General features: G+C 42.5%; 1 protein-coding gene across 16 annotated transcripts in view; it reads left to right on the forward strand.

The window, feature by feature from the left end:
- Nucleotides 1-25,581, forward strand: part of ptprt (protein tyrosine phosphatase receptor type T) — a 311,154-nt gene that overhangs the window by 42,652 nt on the left and 242,921 nt on the right. For all 16 annotated transcript variants that reach the window (XM_037099888.1, XM_037099891.1, XM_037099886.1 and 13 more), the window contains exon 2: nt 8,600-8,725. In XM_037099888.1, coding sequence (XP_036955783.1) covers nt 8,600-8,725 — 126 coding nt within the window. The remainder of the gene's footprint in view (nt 1-8,599; nt 8,726-25,581) is intronic.

Here is a 25,581-nt window from a genome sequence, read left to right on the forward strand (position 1 = left end):
GGTCTCACTTTCCAAGCTGCAAAGTCTTTCCTCCGATGATGCGTTCACGTGCGTCAAGCTGGAATTTTCAGACTAATCTTGGTCGCTCTATGTGGACATCGACTAACGGTTACAACCTCCATCGTCATATTACAGATGACCTGTGAACCAAAACACAACATCACTTGGATCAACATTTCTGTCCATCATGTTTCATTTTCGCCAACTTTCCGAGTTGTTGTTCCAATATTAGGGGGCATCGCGTAAATCTTTTTTTCCCCCCCGATTCTTCCGACACCACATGAACGCATGTCACATCTCACTTTCACTCACTCATTGAGCTTCTGTTCCAACAGATGTCCGTTTCCGCTTAAATTTGGTCCCGAAATTGCTCGCTTCATGTGGAAAAAAATTAGAAAGCATTCTTTAAGTCTGACCTTTTATGATTTATTTGAACAAGCTCAAATTCTCAAAAATGCATTGGATCGGGTAAATATGTGCTTTATAAACTTTCTTATACATAACATCTGTCAACTACGTTCACTCTGGAGGAACCTGTTCGATCTGTGTTCCCACATTTCTAGGACATTTTCAAATTTAGGTCTTGTGTTCCTACATTTCCCTTCAATCTAAGGGTTGGGGTAAGGCTAGCCCTAACACTAAGGAAATGTGGGAACATGGCCGCGCTCCCGTTGGATCTGCTGTTTCATCAGCATTCTGAGGGACTGACTCGATTTCACTCCTGCACCACAAGCTGCAACGCCATCCTCACCTTTATTCATCCAGAGGAATATGAAAAATACATCAAGCAGCATTACGGAAGCGTACATGCAAAGCACTGCGCCCAACTAATGTCTGTTGGTATTCACAGGTTTAATATTTATCTCCCGCACATCAGCCTCTCTCCTCCCTTGTTTTGGTCTCCATTCATTCCTGCTTAGCATTCACTGCCCTGCCGCTCTCATGCAAACTGCAGAAGCCTCCGTAAAGCTTTCAGGACACACAAACACACACACACACACACACACACACACACACACACACAACCTCTGGCCCTCACATCCTGGGAGAACTCACAACCTGTTCTCTTTATAAACAAATCTGATTTCTCTCACAGTCACCGGCATCTTTCATTCATCCTCGATGGTTTTGCTTTTTTGTTTGTTAAAGACCCGCCTGACTTCCTGACCCCCGAGGCTCCTCCGCACACTAACACACATCCTCTGGCTTTTAGATCACTTGAACCTGTTTTCTTTTAAAGCACTAGTGGTTGGTTTTTTTTTCCACATTAATCTGGTTCCTCTATTAAACATTCATCCTCCAGCGCCATCGTCTCACCTTCGACTCTCTAACACGCGAATCTCTCACCTCACAACTTTGGCTTTTTACCTTCCAAACAACCGACTGCACCTGACAGACCGACACATTTTCCACATTTCTGGTTTTACTCTTTCAAACACACACAGTCACACTGACATACAACCTACAAACACATCTGCCCCAGCTGTGTGTTACTCTCACGAACCTCCAGCCGTTTGCTCTTATTATCCAGGTCCACTGGGGTGGCAGTAATGCCATTTAGTATTTAGCCAGTGAGTATGTTTGCCTGAAGGGTGTGTGTGTGTGTGTGTGTGTGTGTGTGTGCATATGTTGGCATATGTTTTTTTAAATGACTTAATGGGAATGTTTAAGGATCTCGGCATGTTAGCTGACAGTGGATTTAATAGAAGATAACTAAGAGACAACACAGGAACACACACACGTGCACTACACACTGTGGTGACGCCAATATGAAAAATAAATGAAGGAATTAAACATAAACCAGAAAAAAAATAAAGCAAATCGATAAATTATTTATAATCAACAAGTTAGACCAGTTACTGCCGGCTACTTTCATTGATAAAGGCAGAAAGAGGTCGAACCAGCTAACAAACCAGCCGTGGCGAACGATAATTCATCGTTTGAACGGTGAAGACAACATCTGACACGATCCCTCGTTACGTCACGATGTCTTCCTCTCTTTTTTTTTTTTCCATCTTCTGCTTGAGAGACCTCTTGTTGTAGGTTTTGGGTTTTACTTTCCACCTCTGACACAGAAGCTGCTCATCTCTGGACACACACGAAAACACTCAGCAACGTTTGCTTGGTTTGCTTCCACACACACACACACACACACACACACACACACACAGAGGCACTTGAACAGCGAGTCACACTCAGGATCAGTAGATGTTATCTAAGTGAGCAGTAAACAGACTCTTTAGAGCCGCTCGCCTCGGGGTGCCTCCCTCCGGTTTGTGACTCTGTGGGTCCTGTCGCACTGTGTTAGCTTTGGCTGACATGAAAGGCTCTAATGGCTGCTATCGGCGCCCTGAGGGAACGGAAATCTTCACATGAGAAAGGGAACGGAAGATTCCGTTTTAATAAGTGTTATCATTAGGGGATGTGTTTATCTAAGTGTGTGCGGGGAAGAGAGATGTAGTTTTTTTTTTTTTTTTTTTTCTTGAGCCGCGTGTATGTGAGCGTTTTGTGGACCAAAGCCAGGTTGCTTGCGTAACGTAACCACGAGTGATATTGAGTAAGTCTGATCCGTGTCGTCCGACCACACGTCTGACTGGACCGGATGTGAGCTGAGGCGGAAAAAAATTTTGAACGCATGAATTCCCACGATAAGCTCATAATTCAGATGGCTGTGTTCGTTAAGGGGTTCTGTATCACTTAAGACTGTGAATCGTAGTTTGATGTGATTTCAGCGTTTTATGTGGTGGTGCTGCTGTGTTCCATTTTTGGGTTATAGTTAGGTTAGATAAGGGTAGTTAGGTTATAGTTTATGGTTATAGCATTGATCAGTACTGGCTGCTTCAAGACCACATTGATGAGGTTTTCTCCCTTTCTGACCTGAACATCAGCTGAAACAAAGGATGTCATTGCTTAAATCTATATTTTTGGAGGTGGAAATCCTCTGACACCGAGGTCCGTCCCAATATTTTCCCCCCCCACACACAAATTTCCCACAGCTGTGTGCATATAAGAACCCACAACATCAGTTTTTGTAAGCACGGGATGGTTACAACCTCCGTCACCATATTACGGATCGCTTGTGAGCCAAAAACTTGATCAACGTTTCTGTCCATCGACCCAATCTTTACTTTCGTCCAGCGTTTTCTGACATTAGGGGGAATTCACGTACATTTTCCTCATTGGAGAAACTTTTTTTGCGTGAAGATCCTCGCTTGGTGTGAAATGGCTTTAAACCAAACCAACCAAAAGTTACAGCCCAAAAGTCATAATTTGTCGTAATATGTGAACGGTTCATCAGCATGCGTCACTATGAAAGTCTGACTGAACATTGCCCGTATTGCAAACCTGACCATGGTGCAAAACTGACGCTGGATCAGTTGGTAGAGCATCAAAGTTAAAAATCTCCGACCAAGCTGCCATATTGGATACTTGGTTGGTACTGAGGAAGACCTGATACTCCATTTTTTTCATATCACACAAGCACGCACTAGTCAAAGACAATTACAGCTGATTCTTCTGTCTGTGAGGAATCAGAAAAACATCCTCCATGACACATTCCTTGAAATCCATCAGTAGAAAGCAAATATAAAGTGAATTTAGTTGCCACCTTGCACACACACGCACACATTAACACTCTGTGAGAAGTAACTGCCATTCTGCTTATTAGGCTCGATGAGAATGGGTTTTTTTTGACAGCAAAACAAATTACATTAGAACTACAGTGACAACAACAAGGAGAAGGCCTTGTAATTTCTCCATCGGCAGCTATTAATTTGTCCACAATAGCTGCGGTTTTCTTAATTGAAAAGAAAAAAGAAGTGGGGCTTTTAAATGAAGACTTGGAATAAGTTGGAAGCAGCACACTGACCCAGAGACTTTCTTTCTGTTGCTGGAATAACAGATTTGATTCACAGAGAAGCAGGAAAAGGAGGGGAAATGTTCTGCAGACTCCCACAAAGATTAAATATTTAATTGTCTGTGGACCATCAACAATCAGATTTCTGCTCCGTTCTCTCGTCGCTGACATGATTTTGTTTTTTAATAAATGATTGTATTTGACAAGTGCGAGGTGAAAAGTTCATCCCAGCCGCTCAAAGCTTTCCAAAATCAAAATGTCGAGGAGCAGGGCTGGTGTTCAGTGTTTGTGTTGGTTCTAACCTCTGAAACAACCCTTACCTCCCTTATACACGGAGGTAAAACACTACACATCACTCATAACAATCATATCCGTTAAGTGTCCAGACACCACACACACAAAGTTCAGGTGTGTGAATTGAAAGTGGGGGAGTTCGGGGGTTGATGGATGGACCAAACAGACCACAACTTCTACCCAGTGGACTGTCCGCTGTCATCAAATGCTACGTCAGTTTCCTTTAACAGCAAACTAGGAAGCTTCACCTGCTCCCTTAAAGTAAGTGTAATGTAAGTGTAAAAATAAGTTAATTAAATAATTAATTAATCATGACCTAACATGGCACAATGCAACAACGCAACCAAACACAACGTAGCATAACGCAACGTAACACTAGGCAAAGTCACATAACGTAGCGCAATGCACTAATGCTGTGGTTGTTTTGTGTGTGTGTGTGTGTGTGTATGCGTGTGGCATGTTCTAGCCGTCGTATCAATATTTAATCTAACTGGATACAGAAATGTTAATTAGCCGAGATGAAGGGGATTCTGCTTGTTTTGGTGTCACACTAATACATGCACACACACACACAACACAGATACATAGATCCACGTGCAAACCTTTACAGCTGCAACTCAAACACCCGCGCACTGATACACACACACATACAGTTAATACATGATCACATCTGCACCGCACTCTCTACATGAAACACACACACACACACACACACACAGACACACACACACATAGAGGCTCGTGCCAATGTTCCCAGACCAGAGTAGAAGTGAATGTTATGCTTTCATTATGCAAATCTCCTGACACAGAACATGTGTGTGTAATTATGTTTGTGTGTTTGTGTCAGTGAGATGCAGGAATGGGCGGTGTTGTACTGATTTCCAGAACTAGATCGGGGGCATTTACACACACACACACACACACACACACACACACACACACACTGAGAGTCTCGTCTATACCGCTGTGAGCCACTTCTCCCTCTCATGCCCCGATAGCGCTTCTTAAAATTGCAGATCTGATATTGAATATTGATGCTGCATCCCCCCCACAGCCCCCACTCTCCTGTTTATAACTCTGTTCTAATGAGATCACTTTGATTTCTTTTCATTTCTAATGAGATCACTGAACAACGAGGGGGCGATAAAGGCTAATTATCCCAGTATTGATTAATTTATAACAGCTATTTTCATATCTGTAAGAAAAACAGTGTTTTTCTTGGTTTTCACACACTGCTGGAGGCTGTTTTTCAAACAGAATACAGATAGGACAGAGGAGGGTTTTCTTTTTTAATTCTGTTTCCCAGTTGATGCAAGTCTTGCTTGGAGAAGCATAATCAAAACCATACCAAACGTTTCTTTCATTTTATATTCTCGGGTATATACAGTATGTTGTTAGTGCGTCCAGAAGTCCAGAAGAGTGATTTATGTAGTGAACATCATCTTACACAGGAGACAGATAAAAACTAAATAAGACAAAATCATTTCATGTTGAACATAAGAAATATAGTTGACGTAGCGATGAGCAGATAAATACTGAGGCACTAACACTTCTATACAGTCACGGAGGTATGTTGGGAAACAGCCGTCGTTTGGTTTCGGCAACACAAGTAGGAAAGATCCTGATTTGGTTTAAATAAGGAATTTAGTTACGTAAAACTTATGCTGCGTACACAAAACAAGTGACCTTCGGTTTCACACGAGATGCGAACACTGGTCTCCTGGGTGAAAGTTTTGTAGTTTCCCTAATCAAAATGACTTGAAACACCACAGTTTATAAATATAAGTTTATACTGTAGGCGAGAACAGGCTGGGATCGCCACATCAAATGTGAAATTTCAAACATTGCTGGTGCTTCAAAATGTTTTTTGTTGGTCCGAAGATCCTTAAAGTTTGGGCGCTAAACTACGTTGCGTGTCATGTAGTTCAACTGAGACATGACAGTCGGAGTCAACAGCAAAGACAGAGGTGTTGTGAGGCTGTACGAAGGTATATCATGATCGTGACATGAGACCATATATCATAGATTTGGGATTTTATTATATAGCATGTTGTCTTTTCCTGGTTTTGAAGATTTTAAATTACACAGGTATATGTCGTAAATCGAGGTATGACCCAAAATTGTGATGATGTTATTTTGAGTGCTGTGCTTTGAGGTAAATGCTAACATCAGGATGCAACAGTAACAAGCTCACGATGACAATACTAACAGGCTAACATCATTCACATCATCTTAATCTGTGTTAAATAGAGCTAAACACAAAGAACAGCTACTAATAAACGTTTCCTCTGATGATGAGGATACATTTACACTCCGTGATGTTCAGGATTTATGTTGGTTTTTCACATTTAGTTCTCTGTAATTCTCCAAACACTGACTATAACTGCCTCATTTACATCATCTGCGTAGAGTCTCTACGATTACGTAGAGCCTAAAATGTGCTAAATGTTTTTCCTGTCATGCTGTGAGAGCCTCACCACGTCCTCGGGCTTTGGTTTTGTTGTAATCCACAGCTGTGTTACGACTAAAGTTTTATACTCTCTGTTTTTTTTTGATGAAGTCTGAACTGACAAATGTGCTCTCAGGAGATGACAGCAACAAAGAGGCAGATGAAAAAAAAAAACAAAAAGAAGTAGGCATTAAGTGATTTCGTGAATAAAGCAATGACGTTCCCCCATTTCAGATGCTTCAAAACAAATTAAAATGGTTGTGTGTCAAAGCATATGTCTAATTAGAGAAGCGCGGTTCTGTATGTGGATGTGTGTGTGCAGTGCTCGAGGCTAGCGGAGAAGGCTAATGCGGTGGAAAATGTGTCTCAGCCGGGCCATGAAATAACGATGAGACTCTGTGACTTAATCATGTTGACACATAGAGCTTCATCTTCTTCTTCTCCCTCTCTTCCTCCCTCTCTCTCTCCCTCTTTCATATAAAGGCATGCTGTCTCTTCCTCTCACTCTGCTTCTTTTCTTTCTCTCTCTCTCTCTCTCTCTCCCCCCTCTCCTCTCCTCCCTGATAGACTGTGACAGGGTCTGTCTCGCACTCGCTTTTTCAAGTCATGCTGATAACTTAATTAGTGTAATATTGTTACCACAACAGCTTGTAAAAAGCTCTGCTTTCAAAAACAAAAACACTTCTTAGAAATTAGAAACCTTTTTGAAATGATTAAAGATGCGTTTTAAATACAATAAATGACAGATTTGCAATCTCGTCGTGTAATTTTCATCGCCAGCGTTAGACATTCACCGTGGTCGCATTCCGTCGTTCCCTTCATGAAGAAGTGAATTGATTCTAATTGATGCTGGTGAAGTCAACCTTTCCCAAATCTCAATTAAATTGCACCCCCACCCTTGATTGTGTAAAACACGGACAGAGCGTTCAGGTTTCTAAAGCGAGGCGGAGCGTTTCTTTCCCAGTCAGGGACGACGACTTCACTGGTTCCAAAAAGAAGTCTAATGAGCTCATGAGGAAATTGACTTTGTTCTCATTTGATTTACTACCTCAGTTAACGGTTTCCTAATGAGATTACGGTCCCAATCACTAGTTTTATGCCTTCTTCAATACAGCGTGATGTTCATTTTGTTAATTATGGTCCCAGCTAGATGTTGGATGAATGGCAAGTCTTTGGTCCAATGTTACCTGCTCACATTGCACATATGCACGTCCTAGCTTCCGGGTTTATTTCCTGGTTATGTGGCCAACTGAACGCGTATGCTTTGCTGATTTGCTGACTTTACATTGAGGTGAGGTTACAGACTTCCGTAGGCTGATAGTAGAAAGAGTCATAATTGGCTTTTGCTTGAAGTTCAAGGGCTGTTTTATGATGGATGTCTGTTGGGAAAATGGTTCCTGGACCACAGGGGAATTTTAAGCTACTCTCCTGGGGAAAAAAATTGGAAACAAGATGTCGCAGCGCTGCCATATGCAATTAAATAAATAGTATAGAGTAATACATTGATGATATTGCAGGGCATGCTTTAGGGTGTGGCTATCTTGGGATTAACAAGTATCCACTACAGCGTGTCCTCCGGTTGTCAGTCAGATCCAATCAGAATATTCTCCTTCCCGTGTGGCAAAATGAGGTCACTTCTGGCTCTGATGGCGACGGCCATAATGCCAAACTTGAGGCTTAAAAAAACAGAAGTCCCAAATCCAATGGTTGATGTGACAGACAGACAAGGGGTTCACAGGAAACAGTGTTTGGATGGTGGACATGATCTGTGCGTTATTAAAATAATAAGAGCGGTTTTCTGGTATTTAGAAGAAAAGTGTCTTTTAATCCCAACAATTGGCTACATTTTCCATCGTTGAGTGGATTTCTTGTAGTTGGATCACCTCCCTGTCTCAGGAAAAGTTTGAGATTCATCTCCCAAACCCCCAAAACTTCTTCCCTGAGTGGAAAAGTGTCTCATCTATAAATGTATGCATCTTTTCCCTCTCTCCCCTGTTCAGGTGGCTGTACATTCGAGGAGTCGTATAGCAGCTGTGGGTACAGCGTCTCTCTGGGAACCAATGGATTTACCTGGGAACAAGTCAACTCCTGGGAGAAACCCACCATGGACCCTGCTCTGCCAACCGGTAGGATGCTACACATGTCACATACATTACCAGATGGGCCAGTTAGAGTTATGATTTTGGGTATCACAGCTGATCCGTCCAGGTTAGACAAGGTCCTGTCCGGTCTGGTCCAGGTGATGTCGGTATTGTCCAAACAGGAATCAGGACATCACACTGCAGGACACGTGATTTGCTCCTTTTGTCCTTTATGTGAACACACGAACTTCTATTTTTTTTCAATTTTGGATTGATATCACATTGTGTTGTCATTCACGTTACCTAGCAACTCCACCTGATTGCAAAAACTAACAAATTGGTGTGTGTTGGTGGAAACAGTCATTATGTTTGGGCTGTCTAGTATTTTCAGGTTGAATGATTTTACCGTCTAATCCCAGCTTTAGGCCCTTGTTTCTTTATTCTTTTTTTGCCAATTTTAAGCCAGAAATTACAAAACAATCACAAGTATTTACTGTTTTAGCCACCTCAAGAAATCATTTCTCATCAGTGCTTCCTGTGGCGCCACAATGCTTTTTATCCTCTGGCCCCTTTAAGCTCCCTACGTCATGATGTGGTGGTCGTATTTAGCATTTCGAAATCTCTCCCTCTTTCTGCATCAGGAGAAAAGGTTAACATGTAAACTGCTCTTTCCTCCTCGTATCTGCGTCTCTCTCTCTCTCCGTCCGTCTCAGTTGGCATGCTGATATAACTCGGTGGACAGATCGTGACGTGACCCCAGCTGGGTCCCTCTCTCCGCCTGTCAAACGCCAAATGGCAATCAGACGGCCCGTCTATCCGTCTCATTCTCTCACACACTTCTGCCCTTTCGCTCTCTCTCTCTTTCTGTCGCCCACTCTTTCACTTTCTAACACACACACACACACACACACACATATTTGTCCCCCACCCTCTCTCACACTTCTGTGTCGAAAGATTTTTCTTCCTCCGTCTTTCTCGTGTCACCTCCTTCTCCTCTGTCAACTCACTTATTTGACTGACATGCCTGTTTATCACAAGCTGTATTTTTCCAAAGTGTTGTTCAAATGTAAATTATTTAAAAGCCAGCGAGGGCGTCATCTTTATATTTCTAACTGAATTAATCTGCCACGCTCTTGAATATGTTGTCCATATCTCACGCAGCCTTTTGAGGATATGTTGTGTCCGATTTGCTTTTAGGAATGTAGATTATAACGTGACTGCGGTCAGAAAGTGACGTCGGTTGACTGCGAGCGCACCCAGATAGAATAAGTCAGGTTTAGTAATAATGATAGTAATTTACTGTGCTGTTTGCCGAGGGAGAGCTCAAGCGAACAAAGGAAGATCCTCTGAGTCGACCATTAACTTTCAGCATTCGACTCAGCTGCAGTAAAGACCAGAAGTTAGTAAAAAAAATAACATGTTACAATATAACTCTGGTCAAAGTGAATGTCTTCCATAAGAGTAGTACTAAAGTAAAAGTCTTAGAGTGTCTGATATTAATGGTATTAGTCAGTTATCCATATATCTACATCTGTCTATTGATTATTTGATCCACTATTCATCATTTATCTAATTATCGTAATTTATAATTGAATTTGACGTGCTGCTCTGATGCAGCAGCCAATCTCCAAAGTAACTAGCAACTAAAGATACTAAAATAAATGAGGTGGAGTGAAAAAATACAATATTTGTCTCTCAAATGACAGTTTTTTCTGATAGACATAAATCAGCATGTTTGAAGAATATGGCTCGAGCTAAAGCCAAGCGACACCCTCTCCACCGTGGCCACTTAGAAAAGTGGGAAATCATCCGAAAGGTATCCTTTAAAGGGGCGACCGTGTTTAATCTCCCCGTCGGCTGATTTAAGCAAACACCTCACAGATCAGTATGTTTCTGTCTCTCTCACCGTTCATCGCATCAATCTCCTGCTGCAGCCAACAATCCTCCCATCAGATATTATCACTCAGTCATGTCAATTATTGCCCTCATGCATCATCATCGCTCCCTCCCTCCCTCCTTCCCATCATTGTCTCTGACGTGCCAGAAGCGGTGGAGGGAGAGATCCGTCAGCCGCGGCCTCGTCTCACCAGGCCGAGCGGCCGATCTGACGATCTGATACGACTGAGCGGGCATGAGCGCCACGCCAGTCCGCGTCTCGCTCACCATACAGTGTATGTCTCATGTCAGTTATCTGTCTCATCTATCGTTGCTGGGCGGTGGTTGTCAGGGGCAATAGCCATCAGGGCCTATAAGCCCTCCTCATCATAGACAACTTATCGACTGCACGCCGGCCTGACAGCTGTAGATCTGATAAGGCAGGACAAGAACAAATTGTCTGTCAGTCTCTTTGTCTGCGTCGCGCTTTTAGTCATTTTTTTCTCCACGATTTAAAGTCTGCGGATGTATTGGACGGCTTTATTAAAGTGTCAGCACCATGTTGTGTCAATACATTACTGTCAAAAGACTCGCAACACTGACAAATGGAGCTTTCATTCATATTCATATATATTATGCCTAAAGTGCAATGTTCTGTTGACAGAAAATAGCTGATAAAAGCTGCAGTGTTTCCAGTCTTTGAGAGCTTTAGCTCGGAATATTTTGAACTCGGCACATTGATAAGTACGTGTTTGTTTCAACAGCATCCTCACAAAGCCCAAAATGATCTATCTACTGGACAGTGAAGTACTCTTAAAATGCAAATACTGTACAGAGAATGTGTTTGCTGATGAAGGTTTCGGATCCTCGAAGCCCAGTCGCCTGGAAAAAATGTTGGCAGTTGTAGTTTCTGCAAACCACTGAAACAATTCTGCAATGAGTTCACCTCACTTTCACTTTACATCTGACCTCCACATGTGGAGGCGCAGAGGATTGTGCTGTAACAGGCGAGAAGGCTGCAGAAAGACCAGTGGGTATTTTTAAGGATACCTTGGTTTAATTTCCCCAAGGCTTTTGTGCCTAATCCTAACCAGACCATAAGCGCAGCATTGTGACAACATCAAATATAATCAAATATAATTGATATCAACACAAAGATGTTCCAACATTTATCCTGGTGACTGTGTTGTCTGGTTACACCACATTAGGTTGTATGTGGTGTTTTTAACAGCCTTTGAGAATGTACTCGTGTTCATATGCTTTCCATCACCACACTGTTGGAGTGAAGCAGGGTTAGAGGAGTTGCTTTTCGCAGGTGCTCATGAAACATAACACTTATCTTATCAAACTCAAAGAGAACGATTGGGGTTTTTTTTTTTTTTTTTATTTTTATCAAAAACGTTATATTCATTGACCAGTTGCCAGAGATCTAGCCATTTATTAAGCCATGGAGAAAAAACACAAAAAGCGAGAAAAAGCCTTTCATTTATCAGATTACACTTTTTTCAACGCTCGACTCTAAAAGTAAAGTTGTAGAGAATTCCTGTAAAGCCAGTGAGCACGGAGAGAGAACGTGTAAGTGCCGCCGACAATCTCCTCTGAATGTTCCTTTGAAAGTGAAATCTGTTGGGAGAAGAAGCTGTTTAAAGGAAAAGGGCTTTTTTAAAGTGGCTATTTCACATTAAAAAAAACTCTAAGAAGAGTTCCTTGAAGTCAAGGCTCAGCTTAAATGCTGAAGTCTTCTTAAGGGAGTCCTGAATGATTCCAAGCCGACACTCTCTAACGCTGCTGATGTTTTTACCACTGCTTTATGGTGCGGTGTGTACGCATGCAAAACAGCCCTCCTGTTTTTGTCCCTTTTGCCTCCATCATCGACACGGTTATCACATAATCCTCTTTTCCCGCCTCACCTCCATAATATTGATGCGGTTGATACGGTTGTCACAGAGCGCGGGCACACACTCGACAGCTTGTAGATCTGACAAGATTGGATTGGCACCATCGCTCTCTCTTTGCCTCCGCCGAGACATCGTTGTCATATCAGTCCATAGTGCTGACAGTTTGTAGATCTCAGGGCCGGCCGTGATTGGATTGGAACGAACGCTTTGTTAACTTCTTCCCTCATCATTTTTGTATCGACACGGAAATTGTACATCCCTCGGCCTTGACGATTTATGAGTGTGACAAGATTCCCATGTCTCATCCCCTATTTAAAGGCATAATGACCTTGTAGTTTCTATTGTGGAGAGTTGCATCTACATTAGAAGCACAAACATGCAATCTGACACAGTGTCAGGGATAAAACACGACGCACAGCCACATTCCTGTTGTTTTTATATAATCATGATGAGATTACATGTTTCCTGTCATGTAAATTAAAGGTCACGTATGTGAGATTTTACAAAGAATTTGAAAAAGAAAAATGGAATATGTTAACTGGTTTTTGCTGCCGATCATAAATAAATGCATTTTTTTCTTTTTTATTGGCCCTTTTGATATGATAACATTCAGTTGCTAAGCCTGACTGACACACCCTTTTGAAATGCACACCTCTCAGCTGAGCTCCAGCTAGCATTTTTCCTCAAAAAAAAACCTGCCACCACAGTAAATTCATTTCACTGTCAAACTTCTGCAAACCTGCAAATCGCCAAAAGAAAAGAGAGGCTTTTCGGCTTTATCCTCCCTGCTTGGCCCTGCACACACACACACACACACACACACACACACACACACACACACACACACACTCATATCTCATACCTCTTATTACCTTCAAAACCTCAGGCTGAGCGAGACAAACTCACACGAGCAGCAAACATCAGACATCAAAGCCAGTCGATGTTTTCAGCACCCATCAACAAGGCCACAATCTGCAATGTGAGGGATGATCAGAAAGAGAAGGGGGGAGTCTTGGGTGAGGAGGGGGGAGACAGAGAGAGAGAGAGGAGAGAGAAAACATTCATAGAGAAGCAGAGACTAAGAGGATGATCGACAGCATCTCTTTCTTTTTTTATATGACAAATAAACTGAAGAAAAATCACCATCTGCGTGCATCAGCGTCATATGAAAGCCTCCTCAAAGAAAAGGTGCAAGTTCTGAATATATGTCTGTGTGCATGGCTCCATGCATTACGTATGTCTGCGTGAACGCATATGCAAATAAGCGCACAGTCAAATAAAAGAATCAGCAGCGTATCTCACCCACGCTGGGAAAACAAAAATCAAAACTACATGTGAGACAATGAAGCCTAATGGGGGACGGCTCTTTCATGAAGGAAGAATGAAGAGAAAATGAGGTAAAAGACTTAAGTTAAATACACAATAAGTGGAAGTTTTTCTGCCATTAAGACAAAAAAAAAAAAAAATGGAGTGACTTTAGACAGAGTGAAAATGAGACGACTCTTGACGGGAGGCACAAATAGCCTGTGTTCGAAGTGGAGTACAAAGACTTCACAGAGCCATCTAAATGGAAAAGACACAAAAGGCGGTGACAAAGGCAGATAGACAAGCATCCATAAAGACGGACGAGGGAGACAGATGCTGTGAAAGAGAACCACAAGAAAAGGAGATGAGGACAGAGACAAACTCACAGACTGACACAAAAGACTTTTTCCTCTAAGCCTCTCATGGCTTCCTGTTCCGAGCCCCTCCGTCTGAAAAAAAAGGGGTAATTTCCAGTACGGCCATTTTGGAAATACTTAATGACTTAAAAGTGAGCTTAAAAGTCGTACTGCTGGTGAAGGTCTTTGTTGTCCACAGTAAAGACTTCCGAAACTCACAGGGAAACAGCTCTGAGTGATCACACTTCAAGTTATTAACATTAACAAAAAGATGTTACCTTGCTTTTGTCACTAGCAACCTTCAGGTCTGTGGAGCTTCCCTCAGGTAACGTGCACTTTGTTTATCTCAACTTCTTTCCTGCTACCAGCTATCAGTGATTTTTAATAGAGATGCTGCGGTCTTTGTGTAGCCAGAGAACCAAAGCAGTTAGCTAATGGGCTAAAAAGCAGTAGTGGCTTCAAAATTAGCTTTATTTAACACATTTTCATTATTGGCTTGCAAAGTAGCCTGGAAGCTAGCTCATGAAAGACACTGCACTGTGGTTATTTGACCATAATTTAAAGCAACCTAACAAGCCAACTTCTCAACATATGATAGAGCTAATGTTAGCACAGAAAATAGGCAGATTATAGGCCTACATGGTGGTGGACTCAGGGGCAAAAAAAGGACACTTCATTGTGTTTTATGTGACGTAGGGCACCATCACAGACCCCAATCCATCCAACAAGCCTTTTAGCGTCAAGATAGTTGAGATAAAATGTTGTCAGACAGCTGTGGGACTTTGCATCCGAAAACTTTCTATTTTTGAACATATATATATATATCAAAGTTGAAAATATGGAAAACTGTTTCTCAAGAGTTTTTAAGCTCCCTTGAGGTTTTTTTTTCCCCCCCGTTACAAAAAAAATAGTCAAGTAGGTAATAGGAGGCTAAAAGTAGCGTCAGTTTGAGGAAGTCTCCTCGTAGCTCCACACAGATCTGATGTCACCTTCTTAACATTAACGCATCAAACCATTTCTCACATATTTCCATGTTTTCTGCATGTTTCCACTGTTTGAGGTTCGACTGGCATAACTTCACCTGTACTGGTTCACTGGTGCTCTGACTGCAGAACAGGTGCCCTCCCACTGAACCAGCTCCTAACAATCACATACAGTGGTCGATGGAAACAAACTTTAATTTACTTTTTCAATTTTCTCGATATTTCGGCTGAGATTTGCGTTATACTTGGATGGGCGGCTTTGCTGCAGATACAAAAAGTGAAAGAGTTGGAGAGTTGGAGAGGTAGGAGGGCTCAGCTGGGGGATGACCAGAGCCTTAATTCTCTCACAGAGGAGCAGTCAGAGAAGAAATAGATACCTTTCGCTCTTATTTCTCCTCTGGTGCTCTCTTGGAAAAAGCTCCTCAGATGTCTGGTCTTTCATTTCTAACTTTCTATATGTGCGGACTCACTCCTGTTGTCTTCCCTCTGGTTCTGCATCATATATTTATTTGGTAGATATTGAATTTGAACTGGAAGGATGTGGCGTTCAGAGTCAGTAAGACCTCGCGCTGCACCGGAGCGGCAGCTGTGTGTCTGTCGGGCTTTTTGAAGTGACAGAAAACATGTTAATTTGCGGTTCTGAACAGTGACAGACAATCTCCCTCCGTGAAGTAGATCGAGTAGATGCAGATTTAATGATCCCTGAAGGGAAATTGGGCTGTTGCGGCAGCTGCGGCGGGGAAACAGATAAGTCGAGAATATGAATAGAGTGTTCGAGATAATGTGGAGAGTAATTACATGAGAAGAAAAACACCGGATTAAAAATAACATAAAGATTAGACGGCCCTCGCTGACAGGTTTACTGCTCATAAGTGTGAAATGACACCTGATACCCCTCACAGTATAGGTTATATAAAACTGCTAGCTTCACACGTAACATCACGCATGTGGACGCACGCTACCACCAGGATCGCCTGTTTCGCACAACGTGACGTGCTGCGAGGTTTGCTGTGAAGAGCGCAGCATACGGAGGCTGTTAGAGGTCTGAGCGCTGGCACAGGTGTTCTGGCAGATTAAACCTCCGCTCAAGTCGACTCTAGCAGTTGTTTTTGCTGACAATTACGCGTCGCCAAAAAAACTCATCAGACAAATAGCACCGAACAAGGATCTAAGTTGCTCTGCCAGCTGGAGAGCGACGGGGAGAAGCACGGCCTGTAGACGCCCACACAGTTGTGAGAAGAGGTCTAATCAGGCGCACATGTGAACACCTGTGTGGTTGGACCCCGGAGGAGCAAGGGCCTATAAATACCTGCAGGCATGCACTTGCTGATTGCATATCATGTTCTAACTATACCACAGAGGTTGTGTCAAAGTACTCCAAACTGTACTGCACCACAGCTGCAGATTGGCCCGGCCCACGAGGTGTGAGTACTGTGCGGTCCAGAGTCAGGATGGCAGCGGTGAACTGTTCACCTGTAAACCACTGAGAATATAACCGCTCACGATCGTCGGCCTGCAAGTTAATTTGTAGACAGAAACACTCTCTGCTAACGAAATTGCGAGAGTGGTCTGAGTGAGGTGTGCTAGAGGAAGAAGCTCAGTGGGTGAACATTTTATCCAAGGAGGCAACAATATCAAGCGTAAGCTGTAAATACTAGAAGTAGGCGAATGATGCTGAGGTCATGTCGCTGGCGGCCTGGAGGGAAAGAAAGTGTGATGCGTTGTTCTGAGGAGAGATTTGAGAAGGACGCTTCATACGAGCCCACATCAAAAGTCCCCGAGCTGTCTGAGTTTTTTCCAGTGCTGTAAACCTCGACTGAGTTCATCTGCATCCACATCAGGTGGTCAGCTGATCCATTTTCTCCAGCTCCACCTATAGATATTCTCTATTCTTTCAATGTTCAGTTCCTTTCAATATCACCCCCTTCTTCTCCCTCCTTTTTTTCTCTCAAAGCGTCTGTCTTTACTGAGTCTTTTATTTCATACATTTTATTTTTCCTCTTCACTGTTTTTTGCACAACCCCCCCCCCAACTCTTCTTTCAGCCTTCTGCAGGGTTGGCAAAAGCTTGACAGCCGAATAAAAAAAAAACATACAGTTGTTTTTTTTTCTCTTTTTCTCTTCTATTCCTCGAGGTTTAAGTGATTTTAAAAGAAAGTTAGCCTGGGCTCAGTTGACGATTGCCAGAGCTGTGTGAGTGTGTGTTTGTGGGTGTACTCTGTCATTTGCAGCGTTGATGTTTTCGCACTGACTGACAGTCCGGGGCCCAAACCGCGTTGAAGAAAAAGCCTTTTCTGCCTGTCTCCGTTCTTTCCTTTCATGACTTTCATTCTTTCATTTCGTACCTCTTCCCTCTCCCTCTCTCTCTCTCTCCGCACCTTCCTTCTCCCAGACATCCTTTCCTCCTGAGGCGCCTTTGTCCTAAATTTGCCTCTCGGTTTCCATCGATGTTATTTTTCCAGATTTGACAGCTTGACAGTAAAATATGTTTGAACTGCGGTGAACGTCTCAAGTTGTATTTTGACATTTTTCCTGTATCTCTGTGTGTGTTTTCATCAGACTGTGTGTGTGTGTGTGTGCGTGCGTGCGCGTGTACACGTCAGTGCTTCCTCTTATTTTATCTTCGAGAGGCTGAAAACAAATCAGCACTAATCAGAGAGTGCCTCACCAATCAGTTGTGACACATATTTAACAAACACACACACCCACATCCATACACTTACGAACTGAAACATACAGTACACACACACTCACACACACACACTAAAACTAAAAACTGCCATCAGTAATAGACTTCAGAATTATAGCATGTCACAGCCAGACAGCGTTAATCGTGTGTGTGTGTGTGTGTGTGTGTGTGTGTGTGTGAGAGAGAGTGTGTCAAGTGGCTGCTGATGGGCACAGAGGTTAAATATCCAGTCCGCTTTTCCGGTCGCCGCTGGTGATTCGAGGGCCCTTGTCGGGGGAAGACTTGATTGCATTTGTGATTTGTGGGCGGTCATGAAGCAGCGAGGTTGGGTCGGAGAAATGACAAACGGCGCAAAGCGATAATAACACGTTGACGGGGCTGACGGACGGCCGCTGTGTTAAATACCTGCATGTTTTTTTTTGCGACGTTAACAGAGAGAAACTACAGATGGTTGGCACCGAGTAAAGAGTGTAAAGAATAAGGAGAGGCGGCGCTCGGCAGCTCCGGCGTCACGCTGACGGACACAAACTGTCTAAAGTTTAAAATGCAGGACTGAGTTTGTTCCGGCTGATAAAACGTTTAGTTAGTTGTAACACGCTGAGATAAGCTGTGTAGACTCTGATAGAGTCTGTTAGATTAAATTTATACATCATGTAGATAATTATGTTTTGCTCAGTGGACAAACACACAGCCAGTTTAATCCTTAGACCAGTCTGCATGCCATGTGGGCCCGAGTAATGACAAATTGAATTATTTAAATGCCTTATTGATGAGGCAGCAGCCACGAGCGGAGTAAGTTTCATCACAGTAATCATAAAGATAACAATGCAAGCTTTGTCTGGAGTCTGCATCTGGTGCTTCTTTGTGTAAAGGATTATGGTGACAAGAAAACAGCAAGACAGGCTGGAGGAATTGTATTTAACGTTATTGTTGAAGGAGATTAAGTCTGAAATGTATCTGAAGGCATATGGGCTGAGAAAATGTGCTAAAGTGATGATATGCATATTGGATAAGAAACATGGATGTGATGATCAGCACTGGAGGAACAGAGCTGTACATTTCTTCACTACAAGGAGCTTTGCAGCGAAGGATTCTTGCAGTTTTATAGGCAGTATTTTATTTATTCAGTCCCCTTAAAAAAGTTATCGCTTCCAAGTATCTCAGGAGTTGATAAAGATGGAACCAGTCCTCAGAGTTCCTGTCATTTACAAAGTTTTGAAAATGGTGCAAAAGCAGTGCTGACCCGGTAACACCAACTGGGTGGATGTTGGCACCACGGTTCATCGCTTAAGAGCAGCAACAGATGCGGTCTGTTAAACGCCTGAAGCCTTTAATTCCAGCCACTCCAGCCAAACGGTCAAGTGGCCGACAAATACAATGTTTTATTTCAACACTTTCTCACTACCAACTTGTCAAATGTGGCAGTTAGGTCAGTGATCTTAAGTTTTGCCAGGAAGGGCTCCACGGGCCAATGAAATGTCAGGTCAGACTTTCAAAATAAAGCTTGCTGACAATTATCCACACATTATGACTTTTAGTCTGTTATTCAGGTGGTCAAATGATTGCGTTTTGGTTGTTTTTAGGCACCGAAACGACTTGGTTAGGTTAAGAAACGATCATACTTGGCTTAGAATAACTCTTTTCAGTCTTGCAACTTAGGTAAAATAAGTTATGTAAGTGATTTAACTGACGTCACGTGACATAACTCTAAACGTAGACCCATCCAACCCCCCCAGCCCCCTTCTGACATGGACTTTACTTGCTTTTAATACCACTGCACTTACAGGGGAGCTAGAAGAAGTAACACTAGAGGGGATATTACAGCGGCAAATTAAACAGCACTGGCCAGGTGGTTGTATTTGATGCGTTGCCTGTAACAATTTGCAAGTAACCGTCTCTTTTATTGTTCTTTGTGGAACGTATTTTGATTGCACTAGTCACTGTGCAGCAGAATTAAAAGAGGAGAGCAACACAGCGATCAGCTGGGATCTAAAGAAGACTGTGTTATATTAATGCTGCCTCCTGCTGCTTTTCTTGCGGTTTTACAGATCTGAAGACAAAATTTCAGCTGCATTTACCTCCAGCTTCCTTTTTGGTTCAGATATTTGGATAGAACATGGGTCCCCTTTTTTTAAAAAAAGACTCCCAACTACAAGTGTTTCTTCTGTGTAAAGTCACACTGCCGTGCCTTCAGACCTCAAGTTGCAATGCAATTGGTGAGAAAAAATGTGATCTCTAAAAGGAGAAGAGGATAAAGGATTTCTCTGAATACAGCATTCTCTGGCAAACTTTTCTCAGCTAAATACGAGCGAGCAAAAAAAAAAAAAAAAGTCATCCTTAAATTTTAAACAGCACTTTCCTTTTTAGGATAAGCAAGGGTGATTTTGAAGCGTGGCTCCCGTTGAAAGATCGCTCTGAGAGCTGTATGGAGCTGTCAGTCTCTTTCACAGTGAAGCCATTATAGCAGAGTTATACCTCCACTGAGAGAGTGCGAGATGAAGATAGATGGATTACCTGAGTGGTAGAATCCCTTTGTACCTCCGAATAGAGCAGATAGAGCTGTCAGTGACAGACTCAGCAGGAGATAAGAGAAGCGGGATGAAGGGAAGGAAAGGGACGGGAAGACGAGTGAGGAAAGGAGGAGGGAGGGACGAGGGGGAGGCTGAACGGACGGTTGGCTGAACAGATAATTACTACGTATAAGAAGCGCAGGTACGTCAGGGAAATGCAGGAATTAGGGAGATTTTTCTTACAGTAGTTAGGAACATCAGTGGGATATGAGTGGATTTAATAAGATCTCTTCCAGCGGAGAAAATCAGAATTTGTGGTAAATTCTCAAGAGGCTGTAAAAAAATCAATCATTTAACCAAATCTTTCACACCTTCATTTGTTTGCTTTAGCTGTTCAAGTTCAATCTATCAGGCAGCTCTCAGACACACAACACTAACAAACCAGGAAAGAATTTTGCATTTTTAAAGTCACGGATGCATTTTTTTTGTGTGAATTAACAACACAGTATTACAGCAAAGATTTTACAGTAGAAACTTTTCGAACCGCTCCACTGTCCATCTGTAATCTCAGCATGTTTCAAACCCCCATTCTGTTTTGCAAAACACAGCAAAGTAAAAATGCTTTTGTTCGACACCCGTCTCACCTGACATCAGCTCGATTCCACTCCAACTGGTTCTGGACAGTTTCAGTTCTGTCTGACAGCAGTGGACTGGACCGGGCGCGATGAGACTGAACCACTGCCTTTCTTTTCTGGGTGTTTTGTGGGACTTTGTGTTTTACTTGGGAGAAAATCAGACAGGCTCTTTGTGAGGCCAGAAACTAGTTGTTTTTGTTTGACATTTGGAAAAGCTTGAAGCCATTTAAACACTTTATGATAAATTGTTTGACCAGCCAGTCGCCAGGTCTGGTGACTAATTCCAGCCATGTCTGTGGCTACCAGAACAGGTGATTAAACCCAGAACATGATCTTTTCCTCACACTAACCGAGTGATATTTGTGATAAGAAATGTAAAATTACAACATATCTGTGGTTCACAGAAATGTACATTGCCAACATTTCTTCATCTCCCATCGGTCCCTATGGAGTTTGGCATCACATCTTGTTTTGACCATATTTGGAGAAGTGGGTGAAGCTTGTCGTAAGCTCACAGGGTAAACTAAAGCATAGCCTGCATTACCATCAATTTTACCCTTAAATGAGGCCATAATATTCAAATTCAATGTCTTGCTACCTTAAAAAAATCATGAGCAATCACATGAAGACTTGGGTGTTTTTTTTCATAAGCTTACATATAACCAGACTTCCTTTTGAATCCAGAGTCGCCCCCTGTTGGCTGTTAGAAATACAGATTTAAGGCACTTTTAAGGCTCTGTTTTATACAGTCAGGGCTAAAACACTGTGCAGTCATTAGCATCCAACTAACTGCATGCTAGCTGTTCATTCACATCAGCGGCGTCACACTTTAACAGACCGGCGACCCTCTAAAGTCAACTCATAAACAGAGAAATCATGGAGTATCATATCCTGTTTATAATTTACTGTATACAGTTTTTATCTATTGCCGCCCATTTGAGTGCAAACAATCCATTAATAACATTAATACCAGTGCATCTGCTGTGTATTTGTGTTTTCTCGTGTTCTTATTTTAGACCCCGTCATCTCCACTCTCGCTCTCTCCCATAAACATAAACACACACACACACATGCAGACACACACTGCATGTGCATGTGGAGTCTGTCTTTTTCCAAACAGGACCAAGCAAACAGCAGATTGAATGAATAACACACACGCAGCACACTCGCACGATTTATCAGGGGGGGAGCAATAAATGCCCATTTTTAAGACCAAGCCACCATATAAAAGCCTTGGATCACAGAAGTAATGGGTCCCTGTAGGCCAGTGATAACTCTCTCTGTTTATATGTGAGTGTGTGTTTGTGTGTGTGAGAGAGAGAGAGAGGCAGACTGAAAGGGACAAACGCTGAGAGAAAGGCAATAATGTCTGAAAATGACAGACAACCTGGAAAGAGAAGGGGGTGATAACCACGAGGGGGGCGTGGGGAGAGATGGAGGAGCACGAGGACATCACTGACGGCCTCTGTTTCATTTTCCATCTCTGCCAGCTCCGTCTAATCTGAGCCCCTGATGTGTTTCTCTCTTCATTTGCAGTTAGTGGTTAGATTATATACTCTACACCCAGCTGTGCATGGGCACCATATTACTGCGGGCGTGCATGTCGAATATGACTTTTGACGACGCCGCTGATGGTGTGTGTGTGTGTGTGTGTGTGTGTGTGTGTGTGTGTGTGTGCACGCAGGTGTGTCTTTTTACACCGCAGCACCGGCACCCTGTTGCAAGAATGGCCGTAATATTCTCAGTGTGATTTTCTCCTTTAGGCAAATGGAGAGAAAATAAGTCCTGGGTGTGCATGTCCCATGCAGAGTACACAGAGAGAAAACTATTTTCTTTCTATGAACGTAATTCTCTTCGGTGGCCGAAACATCCCGTAACAATTCCAGCCGACTGGAACTTGACGGCAACGAACGCGATTCCGCTGTGGAAGTGAAAAAGTTGTCAGAAAAACTTGAACTACTTGAAAAACTATCTGGATTTTTAAGCTTTTATCAGGCGGCACATGAAAGATTCTGCAGCTGTGTCTTATTCATATTTGTATTGTTATATTGTCCATTGCTGTTAATGTAGAGATGGAATATTCATTGGAAATATGCCCAAAGATCTTTATAAAAGTAGAACCTATTGGATATTGTAGGATGCTACGACTTATTTTACTTTTTGATTACAGGAGCTGTCTTTAAATTCGCTTGTAATGTGATTTAACTAAGGTGGTTGCCATGTTTTACCAGTCAGTGTTGCCAAATAATGTCACTATAGCTCTTCAGAACCTCTCACTGTTTGAAAATAAAGGAAAACAGGCTGTTGGTATGATGGAAGTACACTAACGACCTCATTCTGGTGACTCAATCCACTCACCAGGATAAAATGTTTGCCAGTAACGTTTCTGCAAACCACAAATATGTTCAGATTTTGACACATATTATGGTCACATTACATGTTTATGAGCTGGCTTTCATATCAGGAGTTTTGGGGGACGGTGGAGTTACTTTGTGAGAAGTCTTCCAAGCCAGTGACCACAGTTCAAGACTGTGTTCCAACATTTGTAAGTGTGATGCCTGTGGATTGGAGAATTATGGACAAAGAAGACACTTGGAGTCAAAACAAGATCTTTATATCCCCCTCACTAAGTGTTTTTCTGTGCCAAAACCCAGCCGGACCATTGCGCTGCTTAGACCTAGTTTTGCATCAGGTCCTGTATCTTTCTGTCTTTCTAATCACACCCTACATGTAGAATTCACTTCTCTGGATCGAGCACACAGAGGAATTTGTCATAGTTGCGACAGAGCAGAGCCAAACTGTCTGCAGGAGTGCTAATCTGAAGTTGATAGTGAATTTATGTGTTTTTGAAAAGCTGTTGAGTTAGATGTAAGCTAGCAGTATTTTCTTTTTTCGCCTTGGTATAATCTTCTTCAACTGTAAATTCTGTGAGAAAAAACATCACTCACTTGAGTTTGCAGTCGAATAACTGAACTAGGAAAGAGGGTTCTGTCTTAGAAAAAGCAAGAGGGCCATTTTCAGTTGTAAAATCTACTTTTCTCTCTACACACAGGCGGTCCAAGAAGCTGACATGCCGTATTTCAAAGAAAGAAACTTCTTCTTTTGAGACTGTGTTAATAATCGCATATTTCTTAAACGCGCCAAGAAAATAGGTATGGAGACAAATTTGCCAACGATAAATGCAAGAATAACAGCTCAATTCCAGCGCCCACTCTGTTGAGAGAAACAGTTGGTGCATGAAATTCCCAGTCAATATTTCAGAACCACACATTGTTCCATCAATAACAAGCTTCTACTCTGTAAGCAGATGCTTTCAGATGACTCAACTATGTGAAATGCAGCAGTTCATGAATGCAGCACATATTAAAAGGCCTCAGAAATGCTTCTACACATGTGGTGATACATGGCAGAGGGGGATGAATGCAGCGCAACAGCCGCATCAACAACACGCAGCACACAGAGTCTTATTCATAGATCACATCAGGGTGAGCAAAGCTAGAAAAGTGGCATTTTATCAAGCTGCTGACCAAAGTTCAGGACTGAGTTCCAACGTTTAAGCGAGAAGTGTAAAAGGATGCTGCAGCAATACACCGTATGAGAAAACGGTCTTTCGCCTCTAGGTCTAAAGAATCAATCCTGATAAAATGCTGTCTTATGATTTAAAATTAGGATTTTGTCATGTAAAAGAAATGAATGATTCACAGACAGAAACCTTGCCTCTGGGCTCCAGATTTTTCTCTGCATTGAGATGAAATCGATTCCTCGCTTTAATTTCCTTCTAATTCAAAAATGGAATACGTGAACACAATACGTGAGCTGTTCAGTAAAATCGTAGCGCCTGCTGAAATTATTATTACTAACTAATAATGACATTAAACTATTTAATATCAATATTTAATGTGCCTGCTAGCATGCTTGCGGGTTATTAGCCTGTGGGGGCAGAAAGATGCTAATAACCCAGAGGCCGACTGACTCGCAGTTCTTAACAGTTCAGATGTTACAACCCTTGAATTGCAGTCATTAGTCATTACTCATAATGATTAATAATACTCAGACACATCAACCCAGCCTTTTTAGTGTTGACCGGGCCAGGAGTGAATGAAGGTCGATTTTTTTTGTTGTATCTTGAAAGTCCGTCGGTCTGTCAGTGGACTCCTGAGTGGCCGACACACCTGCAGCAAAGTTACTTCAAAGGCGCTGCTCTGCTTTCTGCGTCTGGGCCGTCTCTCCTCTCTCGCACAGTATTCCTGTCCGTCGTCGGGCGTCTCTCCCTCCGTCCAGTTGTCTGAAACAGAATTTTCAAACACGCCTCTTTGGTATGCTGCTCACAGACGTCTATAAAAAAAAAAAAAAAAACAACATGTGCCGCGACTGAAAAGGCAGAACTGCACATGTGCAAACACACAGTCACTGAGTCTTCTCGCTGAAGCACATTTACAGCACATTTTTACTGCACATCACATAAAGACATGCAAACGTAATAGATGCACGTAACACAGACAGCAAGTGAATACAGTGACTTGAGTCAGACTAAATGCACACCGTGAATCTGTTGTGTATCAATCAGAAGCATCAAAGACAACAAAACTTCAAGGATGTCAAGAGAGAGTCGTGTCAGACGTCAACAGGTATCTGTCTGGACGTTGACAGA

Source organism: Acanthopagrus latus, chromosome 6, assembly GCF_904848185.1.
Source record: "Acanthopagrus latus isolate v.2019 chromosome 6, fAcaLat1.1, whole genome shotgun sequence".
Taxonomy (NCBI): domain Eukaryota; kingdom Metazoa; phylum Chordata; class Actinopteri; order Spariformes; family Sparidae; genus Acanthopagrus; species Acanthopagrus latus.